The sequence below is a fragment of the Canis lupus genome, chromosome 16 (genome assembly GCF_048164855.1).
Source record: "Canis lupus baileyi chromosome 16, mCanLup2.hap1, whole genome shotgun sequence".
Taxonomy (NCBI): domain Eukaryota; kingdom Metazoa; phylum Chordata; class Mammalia; order Carnivora; family Canidae; genus Canis; species Canis lupus.
The window spans coordinates 25416067-25435073 of NC_132853.1; the positions used below are offsets into that span (position 1 = coordinate 25416067).

At 33.0% G+C, this 19007-nt stretch overlaps 1 protein-coding gene across 13 annotated transcripts in view; it reads left to right on the top strand.

The window, feature by feature from the left end:
• Positions 1 to 19007, top strand: part of BCAS3 (BCAS3 microtubule associated cell migration factor) — a 592168-nt gene that overhangs the window by 125559 nt on the left and 447602 nt on the right. For all 13 annotated transcript variants that reach the window (XR_012008696.1, XR_012008698.1, XR_012008697.1 and 10 more), the window contains exons 8-9: positions 10686 to 10793; positions 14114 to 14190. Coding sequence is in view for 10 of the 13 variants with exons in the window: in XM_072779640.1 (XP_072635741.1) it covers positions 10686 to 10793; positions 14114 to 14190 (185 nt within the window). In the remaining 3 variants the exon portion in view is untranslated. The remainder of the gene's footprint in view (positions 1 to 10685; positions 10794 to 14113; positions 14191 to 19007) is intronic.

A 19007-nucleotide genomic window follows, 5' to 3' on the forward strand; every position in this document is an offset into this window, starting at 1 on the left:
TCTGACAGTGTGGGGTGGTATCTCATTGTGGTTTTGATTTGTATTTCCCTGTTGATGAGTGATGTTGAGCATTTTTTCATGTGTCTGTTGGCCGTTTGTATGTCTTCTTTGGAGAAATGTGTCTTTTGCCCACTTCTTGATTGGATTTTATGGGTTTTGGGTGTTGAATTTAATAAGTTCTTTATAGATTTTAGAAATTAGCCCTTTATCTGATATGTCATTTGCAAATATCTTCTCCCAATCTTTTCACTTTCTTGATAATGCCCTTTGATGCACAGAAGTTTCCAATATTGATATAATCCAATTTATGTATTTTTTCTTTTGTTGCTTGTACTTTTGGTGTCATATCTAAGAATACTGCCAAATTCAGGGTCCTGAAGATTTCTCTATATTTCCTTCTAAGAATTTTACAGTTTTAGATCTTATATTTAAGCCTTTAATCCATTTTGAGTTAATTTTTACATATGATATAAGATAGAGTCCTACTTCATTCTTTTGCATGTGAGCTTTCAGTTTACCCAGCACCACTTCTTGAAGATACTCTTTCCCCCCCCATTGAATAGATTTGGCAACTTTTTTGAAAACGAATTGTTCATAGAGGTATGTGTTTATTTCTGGAATCTGAATTCCATTCATTTATATATTTGATGTTATGTCAGTATCACAGTGTTTTGATTAAAATTGCTTTGTTGTAAGTTTGCAGTTGGGAAATGTGAATCTGCCAAGTTTGTTCTTTTTCAGTACTGTTAGGCTATTATGAGCCTTTTGCAATTCCATTTAGGAATTAGGTTTGCTTTTCATTTCTGTAAAAAAGGGGCAGAAATTGGAATTTTGATAGAGATTGCATTGTTCTTGTTAATGAAATTGCTTCCTTAATTTCTCTTTTTGTGATTGATAATTACTGTTTTATGTGTTGATCTTGTACCCTGCAACTTTCCTCAATTTATTCTAGTTCTAGTATTATTTTGTGGATTCTTTGGGACTTTTAAAAATATATTTGATCATGTTGTTGCCTGTGAATAGAGTTAGTTAGTAAAACTTCTTTTCCAATTTAGAAGCTTTCTATTTCTTTTTCTTGCCTAATTGCTTTTGCTAGGTCTTTTAATTCAATGTTGAATAGCAGTGTTAAAAGTGGATATCCTTTTCTTTTTCCTGATCTTAGGGGGAAGACATTCAGTCTTTTGCCATTGAGTATAATGTTAGCTATGGGTGTTTCATAAATGCCCTTTATCATATTTGGAAATTTCCTTTTATTGCTAGTTTCTTATATGTTTTTATCATGAAAGGATGTTGAATTTTGGGAAATGCTTTTTCTGTATCAGTTGAGATAATCATGTATCCCCCCTACCCCACATTCCATTAATATGGTGCTGATTGTTAAGGAGTTTATTATTTAATTCCACATATTTGTGGCCCAGTGATTATTTAAGAGGTTATTGTTTAATTCAACATATTTGTGAATTTCCAGTTTTCCTTCTGGTTTTGATTAACAATTTCACTCCACTTTGGTTAGAAAGCTTGTTTTCATTGTTTTTAAATTTATTGAGACTTGTTATGTGGCTAACATATGGTATATCCTGTAGAATGTTCCATGTACACTTCAGAAGAATGAGTATTCTGTTGAGTGGAGTCTTCTATAAGTTGGTTATGTTTAGTTGATTTTTTTTTTTTTACTTTCTTTTTTAAATTTTTATTTATTTATGATAGTCACACACACACAGAGAGAGAGAGAGAGAGAGAGAGAGAGAGGCAGAGACATAGGCAGAGGCAGAAGCAGGCTCCATGCACCGGGAGCCCGACGTGGGATTCGATCCCGGGTCTCCAAGATTGCGCCCTGGGCCAAAGGCAGGTGCCAAACTGCTGCGCCACCCAGGGATCCCTGTTTAGTTGATTTGTAATGTTGCTCATAAGCTGTGTTTATTTTTCTTCATTCTTTTTTAATTTTCCTCTGATGTGTAATTTCAGTTGTCTTATTTTCAAGTTTGCACATTCTATCTTCTGCCTATTCTGATATTCAGATACACTTCTGAAACCTTTAGTGTGTTTTCCATTTTCATTATTGTATTTTTCAGTTTCATTATTTCTATGTGGTTTCTGTTTCGTAATTCCTAGATCTTTATTGATGTTCTCAGTTTGAAGTTTATCTTCCTCTCTGTATTTTCTTTTAGCTCTTTGAGCATGATATTTAAGTCAATTGATATATATTCTTTGCATACTAAGTACAATGTCTGGGTTTCCTCAGTGTTAGTTTCTGTCAGTTTGTTTCTATGAATAGGCTATACTTTACTTTCCTGGTTCTTTGTGTGCCTTGTAATTTTTTGTTGAACAGTGGGCATTTGAATAATGTAATTTGCAACTCCAAACATCAGATTGTTCTCCTCTCTGGAGTATGCTGTTTTGACCTGCATCCAACCATTGTTTAGTGGCTTTTTCTAAACTCTTTTTGTAAAGACTATGTCTGTCTTACATGATTACTGAAACCTCTGTATCTGGCAATTGGACAGTGATCTGACAGAGATTTGCTTAAATGGCAGACACAAACAAGAAAAATATAAATAAGATTTGCATATTTGTACTGAGCTGGGATGGTCCTTGAGTGTGTAGTGATAGCATCTGTAACACTTCCTTAGCCTTCATCTCCAGCTTGTTGCAGAGTCAAAGACTTAGCCAGAGATGCAAATTGTGTCCTTGCAATTTTTTTTGAGCAAGCATCTGGCTCTGGGCATGTGTATTATATTCTTGATTACCCCATACAGTGGGGTACACACCCACACCCACACACATGTTTTTTTCTTTCTTTTTCATTTTATTTTTATTTTTTATTTATTTTATTGCTTTTTAATTTAAATTTTGTTTCTGGAGTTTTCTTTTTTTAAAAAATTATTTTAATTCTAGTATACAGTGTTATATTAGTTTTTGTACAATATAATAATTCAGTCTGATTTTTCATGTAAAAGAATTGGCTTACCTGATTGTGAGCACTCACAGATAAGGAATAAGGTAAGCTGGCAGGCTGGAAACTATCAGGCAGGGTTGATGCTACAGTCTTTTTTTTTTAATATTTATTTTTATTTATTTATAATAGACATAGAGAGAGAGAGGCAGAGACACAGGCAGAGAGAGAAGCAGGTGCCATGCCCGGAGCCCGACGCGGGACCCGATCCCGGGACTCCAGGATCGCACCCTGGGCCAAAGGCAGGCGCGAAACCGCTGAGCCACCCAGGGATCCCCTGATGCTACAGTCTTGAGGCAGAATTTCCTCAATACTATATATTTTTATAAATTGAATCTATGTTCAGTTCTTTTTATCTGCTGTTTTCCATTTTATCCCTTATCCTCTTCTATATATATATATATATATAAGCAAATGGTAGGTATTTGTCCTTTTAATGGCTGAATAATATTCCAGTGTGTGTGTGTGTGTGTGTGTGTGTGTGTGTGTATATATATATATATATATACACACACACCATGTCTTCTTTTTTTTTTTTTTTTTCACCATGTCTTTTTTATCCATTCATCTGTCGATGGACATCGAGGCTTCTTCCACGGTTTGGGTATTGTGGACATTGCTGCTATAAACATTGGGGGGGGGCAGGTGTCCCAGTGTTTCACTGTATCTCTGTCTTTGGGGTAAATACCCAGGAGTGCAATTGCTCTGTCGTAGGGTAGCTCTATAGAAAAATACATACCTGATAAAGGATAGTTTCCAAAATATATAGAGACCTCTTAAAACCCAACAATAAGAAAATGAAAAACCTGATTAAAAATTGGGCAAAAGATCTTACCTCAAACATAATATATAGTTGTCAAATGAACATATGAAAATATGCTCTAGGGGCAGCCCTGGTGGCTCAGCGGTTTAGCGCCACCTTCAGCCCAGGGCCTGATTCTGGAGACCTAGGATCGAGTCCCACGTCAGGCTCCCTGCATGGAGCCTACTTCTCCCTCTGCCTGTGTCTCTGCCTCTCTCTCTCTGTGTGTCTCATGAATAAATAAATAAAATCTTTTAAAAAAATGCTCCATATCTTATATCATCAGGGAAATTCAAATTAAAACAAAAATGAGATGCTGTTTCACACTTATTAGAATAGCCAAAATCCAGAAAACTAACAACAACAAATGCTGGTAAGATAGTGAGCAACAGGAGCTCTCATTCATTTCTAGTAGGAATGCAAAATAACAAAACCACGTTGATAGTTTGGCAGTTTCATACAAAGCTAAACTCTTGCCATATGATATGATCCATGAAATTACTTTGCTTGGTATTTACCCAAAGGAGTTGGAGATTTATATTTGCACAAAATAGCGCACACAGATGTTTATATTAGTTTTATTTATAATTGCTAGAACATGGAACAATCAAGATATCCTTCGGCAGATGAATGGATAAAGAAACTGTGGTACATCCAGGTAATGGAATGTTAATCAGGACTGAAATGAGCTATCAAGCCAGAAAAAGAAATGGAGAACAGTGTCAAATGCACATTACTAAGCGAAAGAAGTCAGTCTGTAAAGGCTACATCCTCTATAATTTTAACTCTACTTTCTAGGAAAGGCAAAACTATGGAGATAGTAAAAAGATTAGTGTTTTCCAGGGGGGTTGAAGGAGAGATGAATAGGCAAAGCGTACAGGAATTTTAGGGTAGTGAGTCTGTTTTTCATGGTAGTATAATATTAGATATATGTCATTATAAATTTGTCTAAAACCATAGAATGTACAATACCAAGAGTAAGCTGTGGACTTTGGGTGATTATATGTCATTGTAGGTTCATCATTTATAGTAAACATCTTATTCTGATGGGGGATGTTGGTAAAGGGTAGTCTGTGCATGAATGATGGGAAGATTATATGGAAAATCTTTATATCTTCTACTCAATTTTGCTTGAAACAAACTGCTCTAAAAATAAGTATATTTATATTGGCAATATTTTTTAATGTGTTGAATAGTATTACAGAGAAACTAAGAAATACTGGAGTAGACAAGATATTTAGATGGAAATATTTATAATATTTTCAGTATTTTTTCTTTTAAGAAATCTGTTGTTTTATAGTTCCTTACTGATTAATTTAACCATTGCATTTTCTTCTTTCTTTTTTTTTTTTAAGATTTTATTTATTTATTTAAGAGAGAGAGAGTGAGAGACAGCAGAGTAGGAGGGAGGGACAGAAAGAGAAGCAGGCTTCCTGCTGAGCAGGGAGCCCAACTCAGAGCTCCATCCCAGGACCCTGGAATCACAACCTGAGCCAGAGGAAGATGATTAACCAGCTGAGCCGCCTAGATGCCCCTAAGCATTGAATTTTCTGTAATGGAAGCTTTTTAAAAAAATTTGCTTCTCAAATAGTTCTCATCAACGCACTTCACTGAAATGAATGAACTATGTAAATACCATCATCACATTGACTGTGGGAGGACTTTTCCCTCCCTAATAAAAGCTTAATAATTTACTTCCTGGGGGGATCCCTGGGTGGCTCAGCGGTTTAGCGCCTGCCTTTGGCCCAGGGCATGATCCTGGGAGTCCTGGGATCAAGTCCCATATCGGACTCCTTGCATGGAGCCTGCTTCTTCCTCTGCCTGTGTCTTTGCCTCTCTCTCTGTCTCTCTGTCTATCATGAATAAATAAATAAAATCTTAAAAAAAAAAATTCCCTCCTGGATATAGGTCATGGGTACACTAGGTAGCAGATCATTCTGATGCAAAATTTTTCAGCTTTTGTTCTTGGTTACTCACTATAAAACAAACTACTTAAAGAGAAGGTTAGTTAAGGACAGTTGTGTTCATTTCTATTTTATATTTATCTTGAAAAGTAACTTTACACTATGTATGTTGATATCTATGTATTAGAAAGACAGATGCTGGGACCACAATTAGAGTTTCTGAACCAACCATTTATTAATAAAAATTGCATCATTCCTGCTTTTTTTTTTTCCAGCTTCTGTTTGTTTGCACTATGTTGTTACATTTTAAATTTGGCTCTCAACATTTCTATGTGGAACTTTTTTTCTTAAAGCATTAATTAGGTTTATTGTAAAGTTAAGTCATAGCTTTATATTTAAATATCAGATGCAAACCTGTAAAAATGTTGAACCATTTGAGTTCTAGAAATCTAATGAAGACTCATTCTATATACAACTTTCTTGTGGCACTGTCTGGTGTATACTAGAGTACAAAGTAAAAGCTTATTTCGTGTCTATATACTTTAGTTTTAGTTTAACACGTGTCCTTTCGTTATGGGGCATGCATACTGCTGATGTTATGGAAAGATTTCTCATCAGCCTATCCATGAGGAAAATTAAGATTGTCTTGCTGTGTCGCAGGAAAATAGTTAAGGCTTTTAAAAGGAGAGAAAATAGAGAACAAAAGGCTATGTCAGGCGTGTACACAACTGTGTTATTGGCAAATAGCATGACTCCTTTATGAATGTATGACTTTCTGAAAACTCTTGTTTTAAAAGAATTATCTTTTTCTGTTAGAGAGTGAATACGTTTTTTCCTGTATATAAATAGATTTTTCAATTCTACCAAATCTTGTTTGGTCAACTCTAAATTGAGCCTTCATAGCATTTGTTTTGTCCACTTCTATTAAAGGTTTTCTGCAGAAGAATCTCAGTTGTGACATTGTATGGATGCCAGTGAAATGATCAGAATTCATGTTTCTAGTGTACTGTAGCTATAATGAGCTGCTAATTGAAGGTGACAAGCTGTTTTTCCTTCCCAGTTGGTCTGGCAAAATGTTAGATTTCATTCATTATTAACTCATTGCTTCTCAGCAGAGGACTGGATTAATTAGTTGGGAACATTAAGAAAAGAATTTTTGCCTTGTGTCATTTTGAGAGATTGAAGTTCAGGTTTTATTAGGTTTTTCCCCACCTCCAGTTTTGCCACACAGTTGTACACAGTTGCGTAAGCACCCTCCATAATCAAGACACAGCACTGTTTCCATCACCCCCCAAATCTTTTCATAGCACTTTACTTAACTCTTTCCCTGCCCTGTGGCAACCACTGCTCTGCTTCCTATAATTATAGTTTTGCGCTTCTACCTTTTCCTTGAAAGGGACCTATAAAGTATGTAGACTTTGTATCTGGCTTTTTTTCACTTCATAATGATGTTGAGATTCATTTATGTTGTTGTATGGATAACTCATTCTATAATACTGCTGAATAATATTCCATTGCCTCAATAATCACCATATATGTACTCATTTATTGGTCTACATTTAGGTGTTTTGTTATTATGAATAACAGATTACCTAGACATATATGGTAGGCTACGTTTAATGTATAAAAAGCTGCTAAACGGGGCAGCCAGGTGGCTCAGTGATTTAGCTCTGCCTTAACCCCGGGGTGTGATCCTGGAGACTCGGGACCCATGTCAGGCTCCCCGCGTGGAGCCTGCTTCTCCCTCTGCCTGTGTCTCTGCCCCTCTCTCTCTGTGTCTCTCATGAATAAATAAATAAATGAATCTTTAAGAAAAAAAAAGCCACTAAACTGTTTTTCAAAGTGACTGTACTATTTTGCATTCCCAACAGCAACAGTTTTAATTAGTTTGCATTCTTATGTTACCAGTCTTTAAGTTTTAGCCATTCTAGTGAGTGTAGTGATATCCCTTACTGCCATAGTGGTTTTAACTTGCATTTCTGTGTTCAGGATCTTTTCAAGTGCTCAGTTGCTATCTCTATATCTTCCTTGGTAAAGTGTCTTTAAAAATATTATGGCCATTAAAAAAATGTGTTGTACGTATTGTTATTGAAAAATAAGAGTTCTTTTTCTGAATACAAATCTGTTGTCAGATACATCTTTTGAAAATATTTTCTCACAGTATGAGACTTGCTTGTTTATAATTTTGATAATTTTATGTTAGTTATGTCTGTTCATGCTTTCTTTTTCTTGTTTAAGAAATAGATTTTATCTAAATTTTCTTCTAGAAGCTATTTGGTTCTTATGTTTAGTTCTTATGTTCTTAAGCTGTGATCCATTTTGAGTTAATTTTTCTATATTACTTAGGGGAAAATTTAATTCCTTCCTTGCAAATATCTAGTTTTTAAAAGCAACATTTGTTCAAAAACTGTTCTTTCATCACTTACTTATATGGTACCTTTGATGAAAATCATTTGGCTGTATGTGTGAGTTTATTTATGGACTCTGTTCTGTTCCCTTGACCTTATTATGCTCAGACTAGTGTCATAATACCTTTTTTTCCCTTAAATCGAGATATAATTGCCATATGACATTATATTAGTTTCGGGTAAATGATATAATGATTTGATATTTGTATATATGGCAAAATGATCACCACAGTAAGTCTAGTTAACATTCATTACCATACAGTTACCATTTTTTTCTTTTGATGGGAACTTTTAAGATCTACTCTCTGAGCAACTTTTAAATATATAATATGGTATTGTTAACTATAGTCGCCATGCTGTAAATTACATCTGCAGGACTGGTTAATCTTATAATTGGATGTTTGTTCCTTTTGGCCATCTTCTTCCATTTTGCACACCCCTATCTTGGCAACTCCTAGTCTGTTCTCTGTATTGATAAGTTTAGGGTTTTTTTGCTTTTTAAAATTACACATATAAGTGAGATCATAACACTATTTGTCTTTGTCTGACTTACTTCCCTCAGTATAATACCCTAAAGGTCTATTCATGTTGCAAATGACAAGATTTCCTTTTTTAAAAAAAATGCCTAGATAATATTACATTGTGTATCTATAGCTGTATCTATCACATTTTCTCTATCCATTTATCCATTGATGGACACAGGTTGCTTCCATGTCTTGGCTGTTATAAATAGTGCTGCAATGAACATGGCAGTGCACAGTGTGTATTTTTGAGTGAGTCTTTTTTATTGTTGTTGTTAAGTACCCAGAGGTGGAATTGCTGGATCATATGATAGTTCTATTTTTACTGTTTTTTTTAAAGTTTTTATTTAGTATGATATCTAAACATTTTTGTTTAAATAATTGATAGAATTTTCAAAATGAAGCCATTTTTGAGGATTTCACTGTAAGAAGTTTTAACTTATGAGGTCAATTTCTTTTATATAGACACTGGGATATTCAGATTATTTCTTTATAGATTGATTTCAGAAAACTAGCTTTTAGTTCCATAGATTTTTTTTTCTTTTGCTTACTCTAGTTTCATTTCATTGGCTTCTTATCATATTATTAATTCCCCCATTGTACTTTATTAGATTTAACTTGCTTTTCTTTTCCTACTTTGTTAAGGTGGAAACATCAATCTCTCTCTGTTCTAGCGTGGAGAACCAGTGTCTTAATTACTATCCTTTCCAGTATAAGTTTGATCATGTGGATGTATATTTATATACATTGTAGAATGAGGTGTCATTCTGGTGGATTTTTTATTAGGGTAGAACTGTGTAAGTTTAGAAAGTCTGTCAGACTGTGTTATATACTTCAATGTATTTGCCTTGCTTTTCTTTTTGTGTAAATATGTCAAAATCTTACTGAATCTGAGGTATTCAGTATATTCATTTATTCAACATATATTTTAAATTTTTACTTTATAATAGTTTGTGCTTAATTTATAAAAATACAGGTGCTATTGTATTAGATAAATACAATATTTATTTATTGTATTGTATTTATGTATTGAGATAAATTACTATATTAATTAACAGTCCATGTTAAGAATGCATATATTAATGGTTCATCTTTATTGTAGGGTTGTCTTTCTTTTTTTTTTTTATAAGATTTTATTTATTTCAGAGAAGGAGTGAGAATGTGCAAGCATGAGCAGGGGGAGGGGCAGAGGGAGAAGCAGACAGGGAGCCTGACTATAGGGATTACACGTGGCTCAATCTCAGGACTCTGGGATTGATGACCTGAGCCTAAGGCAGATGCTTAACCAACCGAACCAGCCAGGTGCCCCCTATTGTGGGGTTGTCTTTATGTATATTTTGACATACAGATTTGTATTATTGAGTTTTATACTTCTACAGTCAAGTTCTTAGCCAGTATAATGACAGCTTTATTTCTTCCTTGTAGTAATTCTTTTCTTGCCTTATGTACAGGACCTTCCATATTATGTTGAGTAGATATGGTTCAATAATGAATATTCTTGTCTAGTTCCTGATTTTAAAGATTTTCAGTGTTTTGCCATTATATATGATTGATAGTTTTTATTTTATTTATTACAGTATTAGATTAATGATATGTTTGTCATGAATAAGTTTTTAATTTTATCAAATACTTCTGCATTTATTAAGATAATCTTATGATTTTTCTTTTCTATAGTAATATTTTGGTGAGTTTCATTTTCTTTTTCCCTAATTTTACATTTCTGAAATGAGTTGATTGGGATATAGTATGATTTTTTAATAGTTCAAATCAATTTCCTTATATTATGTTAATTAGGGGTTTTACAATCATATTAATAAGAAAATGTAGGGGCGCCTGGGTGGCTCAGTCAATTAAGTGCCTGCCTTCGGCTCAGGTCATGATCCCATGGGATCGAGCCCTGCTTTGGGCTCCTTGCTCAGCAGGGAGCTTACTGCCCTCTGCCTCTGCTGCTCCCCCTGCTTGTGCTCTCTCTCTCTCTGTGTCAAATAAATAAATAAAATCTTTAAAAAGAAGAAGAAAATGCAGAGTTTACTGGCCCTTCCATGTTTTAAAAAATAATGGTTTTTGTCTTTTTTTTTTTTTTTTTTTTTTTTTTAGCACTAGTCCACCTTACTGTTGTGTAGATCTATATTCACTTCGTACTGGGGAGATGGTCAAGTCTATTCAGTTTAAAACACCTATCTATGATCTCCACTGCAACAAGCGGTAAGCATTTCTTAATGTGTTTCTTGTTTAAGGTAAGGTACCTCCTGGGCATATAGAGCTCTACTAGTATTATTCACCGTCTTTGACTTATTTTTTTAAAGAAGTCACAAAATACCTCTCAATTCTGCCAGATGTAGTAGCTGTTAAGTTTCTGAATTAATGTTTTCAAACTTCTAGTCTTGACCCATTAATAGTGAATTTAGTGAGTCATACTACCATTTAAAAACAGAAATGGAAAAAAAAATAAATAAAAACAGAAATGGAAAAGAATAAAAGGTATCTGAGCAAATGTACAAAGGTTAAGTATTGCTTTGTGGAACTTTTTTGCATGTATAACGTAACTTTTTAATATATAGAATGTATGTGCTTCTGTGGTATGATACGAACTATAACTTTCCTGTTAGCATTCATCAAAACAAAGCATATTCTGAACAATAAAAATGGCTTTTAAATATTGTTATTTCTTTATATTTCATAGTAAAGATAAAACCTGGACTAGATAGATTTTTCTTTCTTAAAATGTGTTTTGTTGAAATCTCTAGGAAAATACTTGTATCTGGGTTGAACCTGACCTAATGATAATGAAGAATTAATTTATAGCCACTGAACGTTAGGGGAGGAAGGGGCTTTAGGAATCTTCTGTTCCAAAAAACCCCCCCAACATTTCCTTTTATATTTGAGAAAAAACTACAGCCCTACAGTGGTAAATGTCTTGATCGAGGTCATGGATGGAAACTGTAAATCTTACATCTTATCAAAAAGCAAACACATGGAACATGGAAAACACAATAATTTATGGTGTGTCAATATAAAATAAATTTTGTAATAAAAGACTCTCTGGTTAGATTTTAAAGGGATTCAAAGAGTGACTCAGAAAGGTAAAGACATACCTGACAAATATAAACTAAAAGAACATGTGGGCTTTGATACTAATGATAAAAGTATTCGAATTCAAGTACAAAAACATGAAATAGGACAAAGAAAAGCTGTTCAGTGATAGTGTGCAGTTCATAGTGAAGATCTAATTATTATGCATATTTATATTTCAAGTAATATTGAACTAAAATTATAGGAAACAGAAATATTATTGCTGGGATAATGTAATTATCCAATGACACATCAAATTATTCAAAATCAACATTATTGAATGGATGGATCCAGTGGGTAATATATTTAACCTGGGAAAATATAATGTAAGCTCTTCTTCAAGTGTCCTTTGTGCTCTCAGAAAATAGATTACTTGCATTTTTAGCCAAACGGAGACTTGAATACACTTGAAAAGGGAGGTTAAGTACAAATAAGATTTTTACATCCCAATTTACTTGTATTACAAATACACAAATATACTAGAAAATAGAAAAAACACAGTACAGTTTAAAAAAGCATTTCTTGCATTATTTTTTTAAACTCTTATAGTAAATCTGCATTTGTTCCAAGTACTGTGATTCTGGATGATACAGTTAGGCCAACTTTTCTTTTTTTTTTTTTTTTAATTTTTATTTATTTATGATAGTCACAGAGAGAGAGAGAGGCAGAGACACAGGCAGAGGGAGAAGCAGGCTCCATGCACCGGGAGCCCGATGTGGGATTCGATCCCGGGTCTCCAGGATCGCGCCCTGGGCCAAAGGCAGGCGCCAAACCGCTGCGCCACCCAGGGATCCCTAGGCCAACTTTTCTTATAACAAATATTTTTGTGTTTATTACTTTTAATTTTAGCCGTGAAGTAATGAGCACATTTACTATTTTAACAGATATAAATTAACTTGAAAATTAATTCAGTTAATCTTTTCATAGTCATAAGTAGTGATTGTGAAACTTGTGAGTAGGAGTAAAAGCAGACAAAGGTGATTTATGAATATGAGATGTCATTAATGAAAAGCGATTATGAAATTCTCTGGATATTTGGTTGATGTAGCAAAGGTTCATATTCTCTCCTTTTTTTAAGAAAAATGAAGATATGTTCAAAAACAAAAAAAATCTGTTGATTTATGTAATTTTTAGAAATTGATTTTTCACTTAGAAGTTGCACGAATTCAGATGTGGTAAGAGTTAGAAGAAAAGCCATACTGTGGGTTTCAGGATACTGCTTAGCTTTTGCTTTATAAAATGTCAAACCTGATTCACCAGGTCTTTCCCTGGTTAATTCTGTAGTTGGTTTGGCAGATCAGCTGTATGGCACAGTCTTTTGGACTTTGCAATATTCATAATAAATTAAACCATCCTGGTGGAAATGATTTTGTATGTTTCTATATTATGGGGACGGGCTGCTTGATTATAAGAATACCTTTTCATCTCTCTTTCTGCATTTCTCTCATTTGAGTTTGTCACCTTCTTATTATGGATTCCCTAAGCCTTTTAACCTGGGTCTGATGATTGGTTGGTTTCTTACGTTAAGTGCCATGACAGAATCATTTATTATGTGTTGTCAGCTGTGTTAAGGATTTTGTTCTGCATTAGCAAATGAACAAGATTAATAAAGCATGGATGTTAAAGACAACATTTTCTTTTTTCCCCACTCATCATTAACATCTGTTACTCAGATTTACCTCCCCCAAATTTGGAAAAAATACTCTGAGTATGTTAAGTATTTAACAATTATAATCTTTTATTTGATTATTAAAATAACTTTGAAATTTGGATCTCTATATTAATGTTATACAGGAGAAATACTCTAAAACAGAATTAATAAAATACATTTTGAATGTATTTTAGAAATTTGATTATAAAATATTTTATAACTAAATTATTTTCCTAATTTTTTTTACGCATCTTGGTTCCTGGAGAAATAATAGTTCATACGGATTCTGATTAATTTTTAATATAGTGAGTCAATCAGAAATGACTCATTTATATTGAATAACAGTTATCTGAGTTTGCTTTCTTTCTTTTTCTCTGGTGTTAGGAAATTCAGCAATCATTTTAAGTGACAGGGTACATAAATCCATTTTATGTTTAATTCCATGACTTTGAGCCAGCACTGGAAAAACACTTTTAGTAAATAGCCAGCAGTTTATTGATTTCATACATTCCTGATGAAGATAGATTTATTTGATTTATACTGAATGCAAATAAAATTTTATTTAGAGGAAAATAATGTTTTGAGCTGTAGTTCTGTGACTTTTCTTCTTCTAATCATGTCCCTCTTGATTATGGTAAGGATTTTGTGGTTCTGTTTTTACATTTTAAGAGGCTGATGTTTCTTGCCTAAATTGCATTGGTAGATACTTCTTTAAATCTAATGATTTAGCTTATTTATGATTTAACTTACAGAATTTCACATTCTTTTTTTTTTTTTTTGTTTTTTTCCCCTCTAATTTTAGGATCCTCGTTGTAGTCTTGCAGGAGAAAATTGCTGCCTTTGATAGCTGTACTTTCACAAAAAAATTTTTTGTCACAAGTATGTATCAACTTGGTTTATTTCTATAATATGCATTTGAGTTTATACTTTTGATAGAATCATCAAACTTATTGATTGTAATAGTAACATCAGTATTTTGTGGTTATTCAATTATTGTGATATTCCTGTGTTTTCGTGGATCTCTGACTTACTATCTAGTTTTATGGTATGTATTTACAACCCACAACACATTTTTTTCTTGTTATTGAGCAAGCCTGGTACTGTGTTGCCTCAGTTTCTCCTTGTGAGTAATTTGATTAAGTTAGGTTCATGTAGTTATTTCCTACTCTCAAAGCCATTGTTAAGTTACTTCATTAACATAACCTACTTAAAAAGATAACTGGATTATGATACCTGAGGGATTTAAAACTTAAGAGAAATGGGCCAGTCTTTCTTTCTCTTCTTCCTTCTTCTTCCATCTCCCACAACTTGTAGTACTGTTTGAAAGTGCAGGAATAAGTACAGAATCTGGAGCCACACACATACTCACTAATTGGCCAGCTGATTCTTTTTATGAAAGGATTTGGTTCATGCACTTATAGGGGCAGGCAAGTCTAAGATTTGTAGGGCAGGTCAACAGGGTGGAGATCCCGAGAAATGAGTCCAAATAAGTCTGGAGTTAGAATTTACTGCAGAGTTGGTTTTGTTAGAACAGATCTGTTTTGTTACAAGTAGAGAATCCGGCTATATTGCTGTCGTTCTTGAAATATCAACTATTTACATACTTATTCATTAATTGTTTACTTAATATCTACTATGTATTAACTCCTGGGTAGTAGATATTATCTTATCTGATAAGAGATCATGTTCTTGAGATAACTAATACAGTATCATTTATATGTAATTATAAACATATATAATATATAACACATAATTCATAATTTATTGTAACATAGTTTATAATTTGGTAGACTAGGAGGAGGAATTATGACAACTTGTCTCCTTGAACTTGTGATAGTGTCTCAGAGGTCGACAAAGATAATAATGGAGTTCATGTTTACTGAAATATTTTTTGTTTTCTCACAAGGCCTAATGTATACCATTCATATCTCTAGCCCCTGGGACATTAAACTAACACAGTATAGGCTCTCATTAAATATTTCTTGAATGAATGAGTACATTAATCCAGCTGTCATTGATTTTATGGTGATCAGATATTTATTTATGGTTAATAATTATTAAATGTAGATCATTAGGCAGGATCTTATATTGTCACATTCTATATGTAAGAAAATAAGTTTTTGAGTATATATTTGTTAATTAATAACATCTTCATTCACAAATGTATTTTATATATAATATGGGAAACTTTGGATATTACATGGCCTATTTTAGCATATTCTTCTCAGACAGGTCTTATACATTAATATATTTATATTACTCATTATTATAATTAAAACAATTAGAGAAACAGAATGTGTCTAAGGAACCATATGTGAATCTATCCATTACCTCCATATATATGGACTACAGAACAGTGATTCAGGATAGAGTATGAGCACCTCAGCCAGATTCAGATACCAGGTTTTCCTGAGCATTTATCTCACATTTTATCAGTGGTCTTCTGCCCTTCATCATTAATCAAAGATATGTGTGTCTTGGCTTCTGCAAGTCAAATATCTCAGTTGTGACTCCATAGTAATTTTACACTAGAGTCTATATTCCTTGGTAGCTGCTTTTACCTTTTAAAATAAAGTCAGGAGCATAGAGCTACTTTCTTTTTTCTTTTTAAAACATACTAACAGCTTTTGCTGCCTCGGCTGAGTGTAAAATTGAAGGAAAAAAATTCCAAATCATTATATGTTAAGATAGTTTATTTAAATGACAACGTATGTCTTGAAATTTAAACCTTATTTAAACATTAGGCTCTACTGGACTGTGTATGTTGAAAGTGATACTGTACTTGCCAATAGATCTGTTTCTTTCTTTGTAATAAGTGTTGGGTATCAGTGTCTGAAGAGAAGTTAATAAATACAAATAAGTTACTAGAAATCTTTATCTTATAGAGCACATTTAAAATGTAGTTTTTTTGGAAGTAGGTACAAAATATAGATTTTCAGTAATTAAATACCCAGTATAGAATTTTATTTTATTTTATTTTATTTTATTTTATTTTATTTTATTTTTATTTTTATTTTTATTTTTATTTTTTTTTATTCATAGAGACAGAGAGAGAGAGAGAGGCAGAGACACAGGCAGAGGGAGAAGCAGACATCATACAGAGAGCCTGATGTGGGACTCGATCAGGATCACGCCCTGGGCTGCAGGCGGTGCTAAACCGCTGTGCCACTGGGGCTTCCCCCCAGTATAGAATTTTAAAAGAAAAATTAAACTAATTATATGGGAACAATTTAAAATCATTAGATTTAAAAATTTTTTTAATTCAAGTATAATTCAAGAACATACAGTGTTCTATTAGTTTCGGGTGTACAATATAGTAATACAGCAATCCTATACATTACTCAGTGCTTATCATAACAAGTTCACTCTTTTTAAATTATTTTTATTGTTTTAATTTTTTTAAAAAGATTTTGTTTATTTATTCATGAGAGAGAGAGAGAAAGAGAGAAAGAGAGAGAGGCAGAGACACAGGCTGAGGGAGAAGCAGGCTCCATATATGGAGCCCCACGTGGGACTCAATCCTGGGTCTCCAGGATCACACTGAAGGTGGCCCTAAACCGCTGAGCCACCGGGACTGCCCAACAAGTGCACTCTTAATCCTTTTACCTCTTTCGCCCATCCTCCCTGCCCCCTAGTTTGTTCTTTGTATTTAAGGTTTTTTTTGTTTGTTTGTCTCTTCTTTGATCATTTGTTTTGTTTCTTAAACTTCACATATGAGTGAAATCATATATTTGTCTTTCTCTGACTGACTTGTTTCAAGTAGCATAAAATAACTAGATTTATGTATTGAATTTATAATTAGATTTGAATTATGCAGGCTTTGTAATATTTTTGATGCATTGAAATGAGAATAGACCTTTTAGAGTACTCTGTTTTATTGGAGAAAATGGACAAAATTATACGGTAACAGTAGCTTTTAAGCTTAGATGGTCTAATAAAATTTTGCATAAAATGATGTAGATATACTTTATGTCTTTAATTGTATATCTCTTACATATGAATGACATTTGTTTCTACTAACATGAATGTTATGTAACAGATGATGGAAATATATTTGTTTCATTTTTTTCTTCAAGTTCTTATTTAAATTTCAGTTAACATACAGTGTAGCATTAGTTGCAGCTGTAGAATTTAGTGATTCATCACGTACAATAGCCAGTGCTCATCACAAGTGCTGTCCTTTATACCTATCACCCATTTAATCCATACCCCTGCTCATCTCCCCTCCAGTAACCATCAATTTGTTTGCTATAGTTAAGAGTCTGTTTTCTGATTTGCTCTCCCACCCCCATGTTCATCTGTTTTTTTCTTAAATTCCATCTGAATAAAATCATATGATATTTGTCTTTCTCTGACTTATTTTGCTTAGCATAATACTCTCTAGCTCTATCCCTGTCATTGCAAATGGCAAGATTTCATTCTTTCTGATGGCTAAATAATATTCCTTTATTATTTATATAGGAATATTATTTATAGATTGTGTATATATATATATACACACCACATCTTCTTTACCCATTTATTAGTCAGTGGACATCTGGGCTCTTTCCATAACTTGGGTATTGTTGGTAATGCTATAAACATTGGATTGTAGTATCCCTTCGAATAAGGACCTACATATAAGAATTTTTTTAAAAACCTATAATACCATAGGCTATAAATACAATTTATCTTTTAAAAAGCTTTGTTTTTTGACAATATTTGCCAGTTTTCTGGAGGAATATTTTGCAGTTTGAGATTTTGCAATAGAAGAATTTGTGGAATGTTCTGATTTGGGTCCACTTACAGATTTTCTGTCTGACAGAAAAAAGCAAATACATTAAACTCTTGAATCATTTGGCAGAATGAGTATAAAAACCGGCACATTGTCAAATAATGCAATTAAAGAAATTTCATATATTCTTGGGATTTTACTGTAATTTTTACTATAGCTTCCCAAACCATTTATAGTGGAAATAGGAATGAAAATATCTTTAAGCAAAAGAAGAGCAACTATTCTTCTTAGTTTTCATTCTTACTTGAAATTATGAAGTTCTTGCAGAAAGAAGATAATTTTTTAGTTACCTTTTATATGTGTTTTGATTTTTAATAATTTTTCTTATTTGATAAACATTTAGTGATAAGGTGAAAATATTGTTTTATTAAGTTACTAGTGCCATAGAAATACTATTTTATCTCCTGTCACTTAATTTTTTTTTTTAATTTTGGGAAGTACATACTGTTATTTAAAGAAAGTAGTAGTATAATGAACTGCCATGCACTTACCCAGTTTCAACAATTATCAATTCATGGACAGTCTTTTTCATTTATACCTTTCCAAAAGTCATTACCAAATGATATAATTTATCATCAAAACTGAGGTCTTTTGATTTGAACAAATGCCATACTTAATTTAATTCTGATCAAGTCTGGTAAACATGTATATTAGAAATGTCCTGGACCAATAGGAACATGTATCTTGTACATTTCCTATCATCTAAACTCCCAAGGTTTTTCACACACAAAAACATTTATCAATATCCAATATCCTTGCTAACTCCTTATTTCTACTATTCCTTTTCATGCATATGCATATGCCACCTTTACTTTGAACTCCATTATTCTCTTTCTTTGCAGGTACACTGTTGCTTTATTTTCCTGTCTGAATTGGTCTTTACACTAGCACCTTTCCTTCCTAAAATGTCTTCTTGATCCAG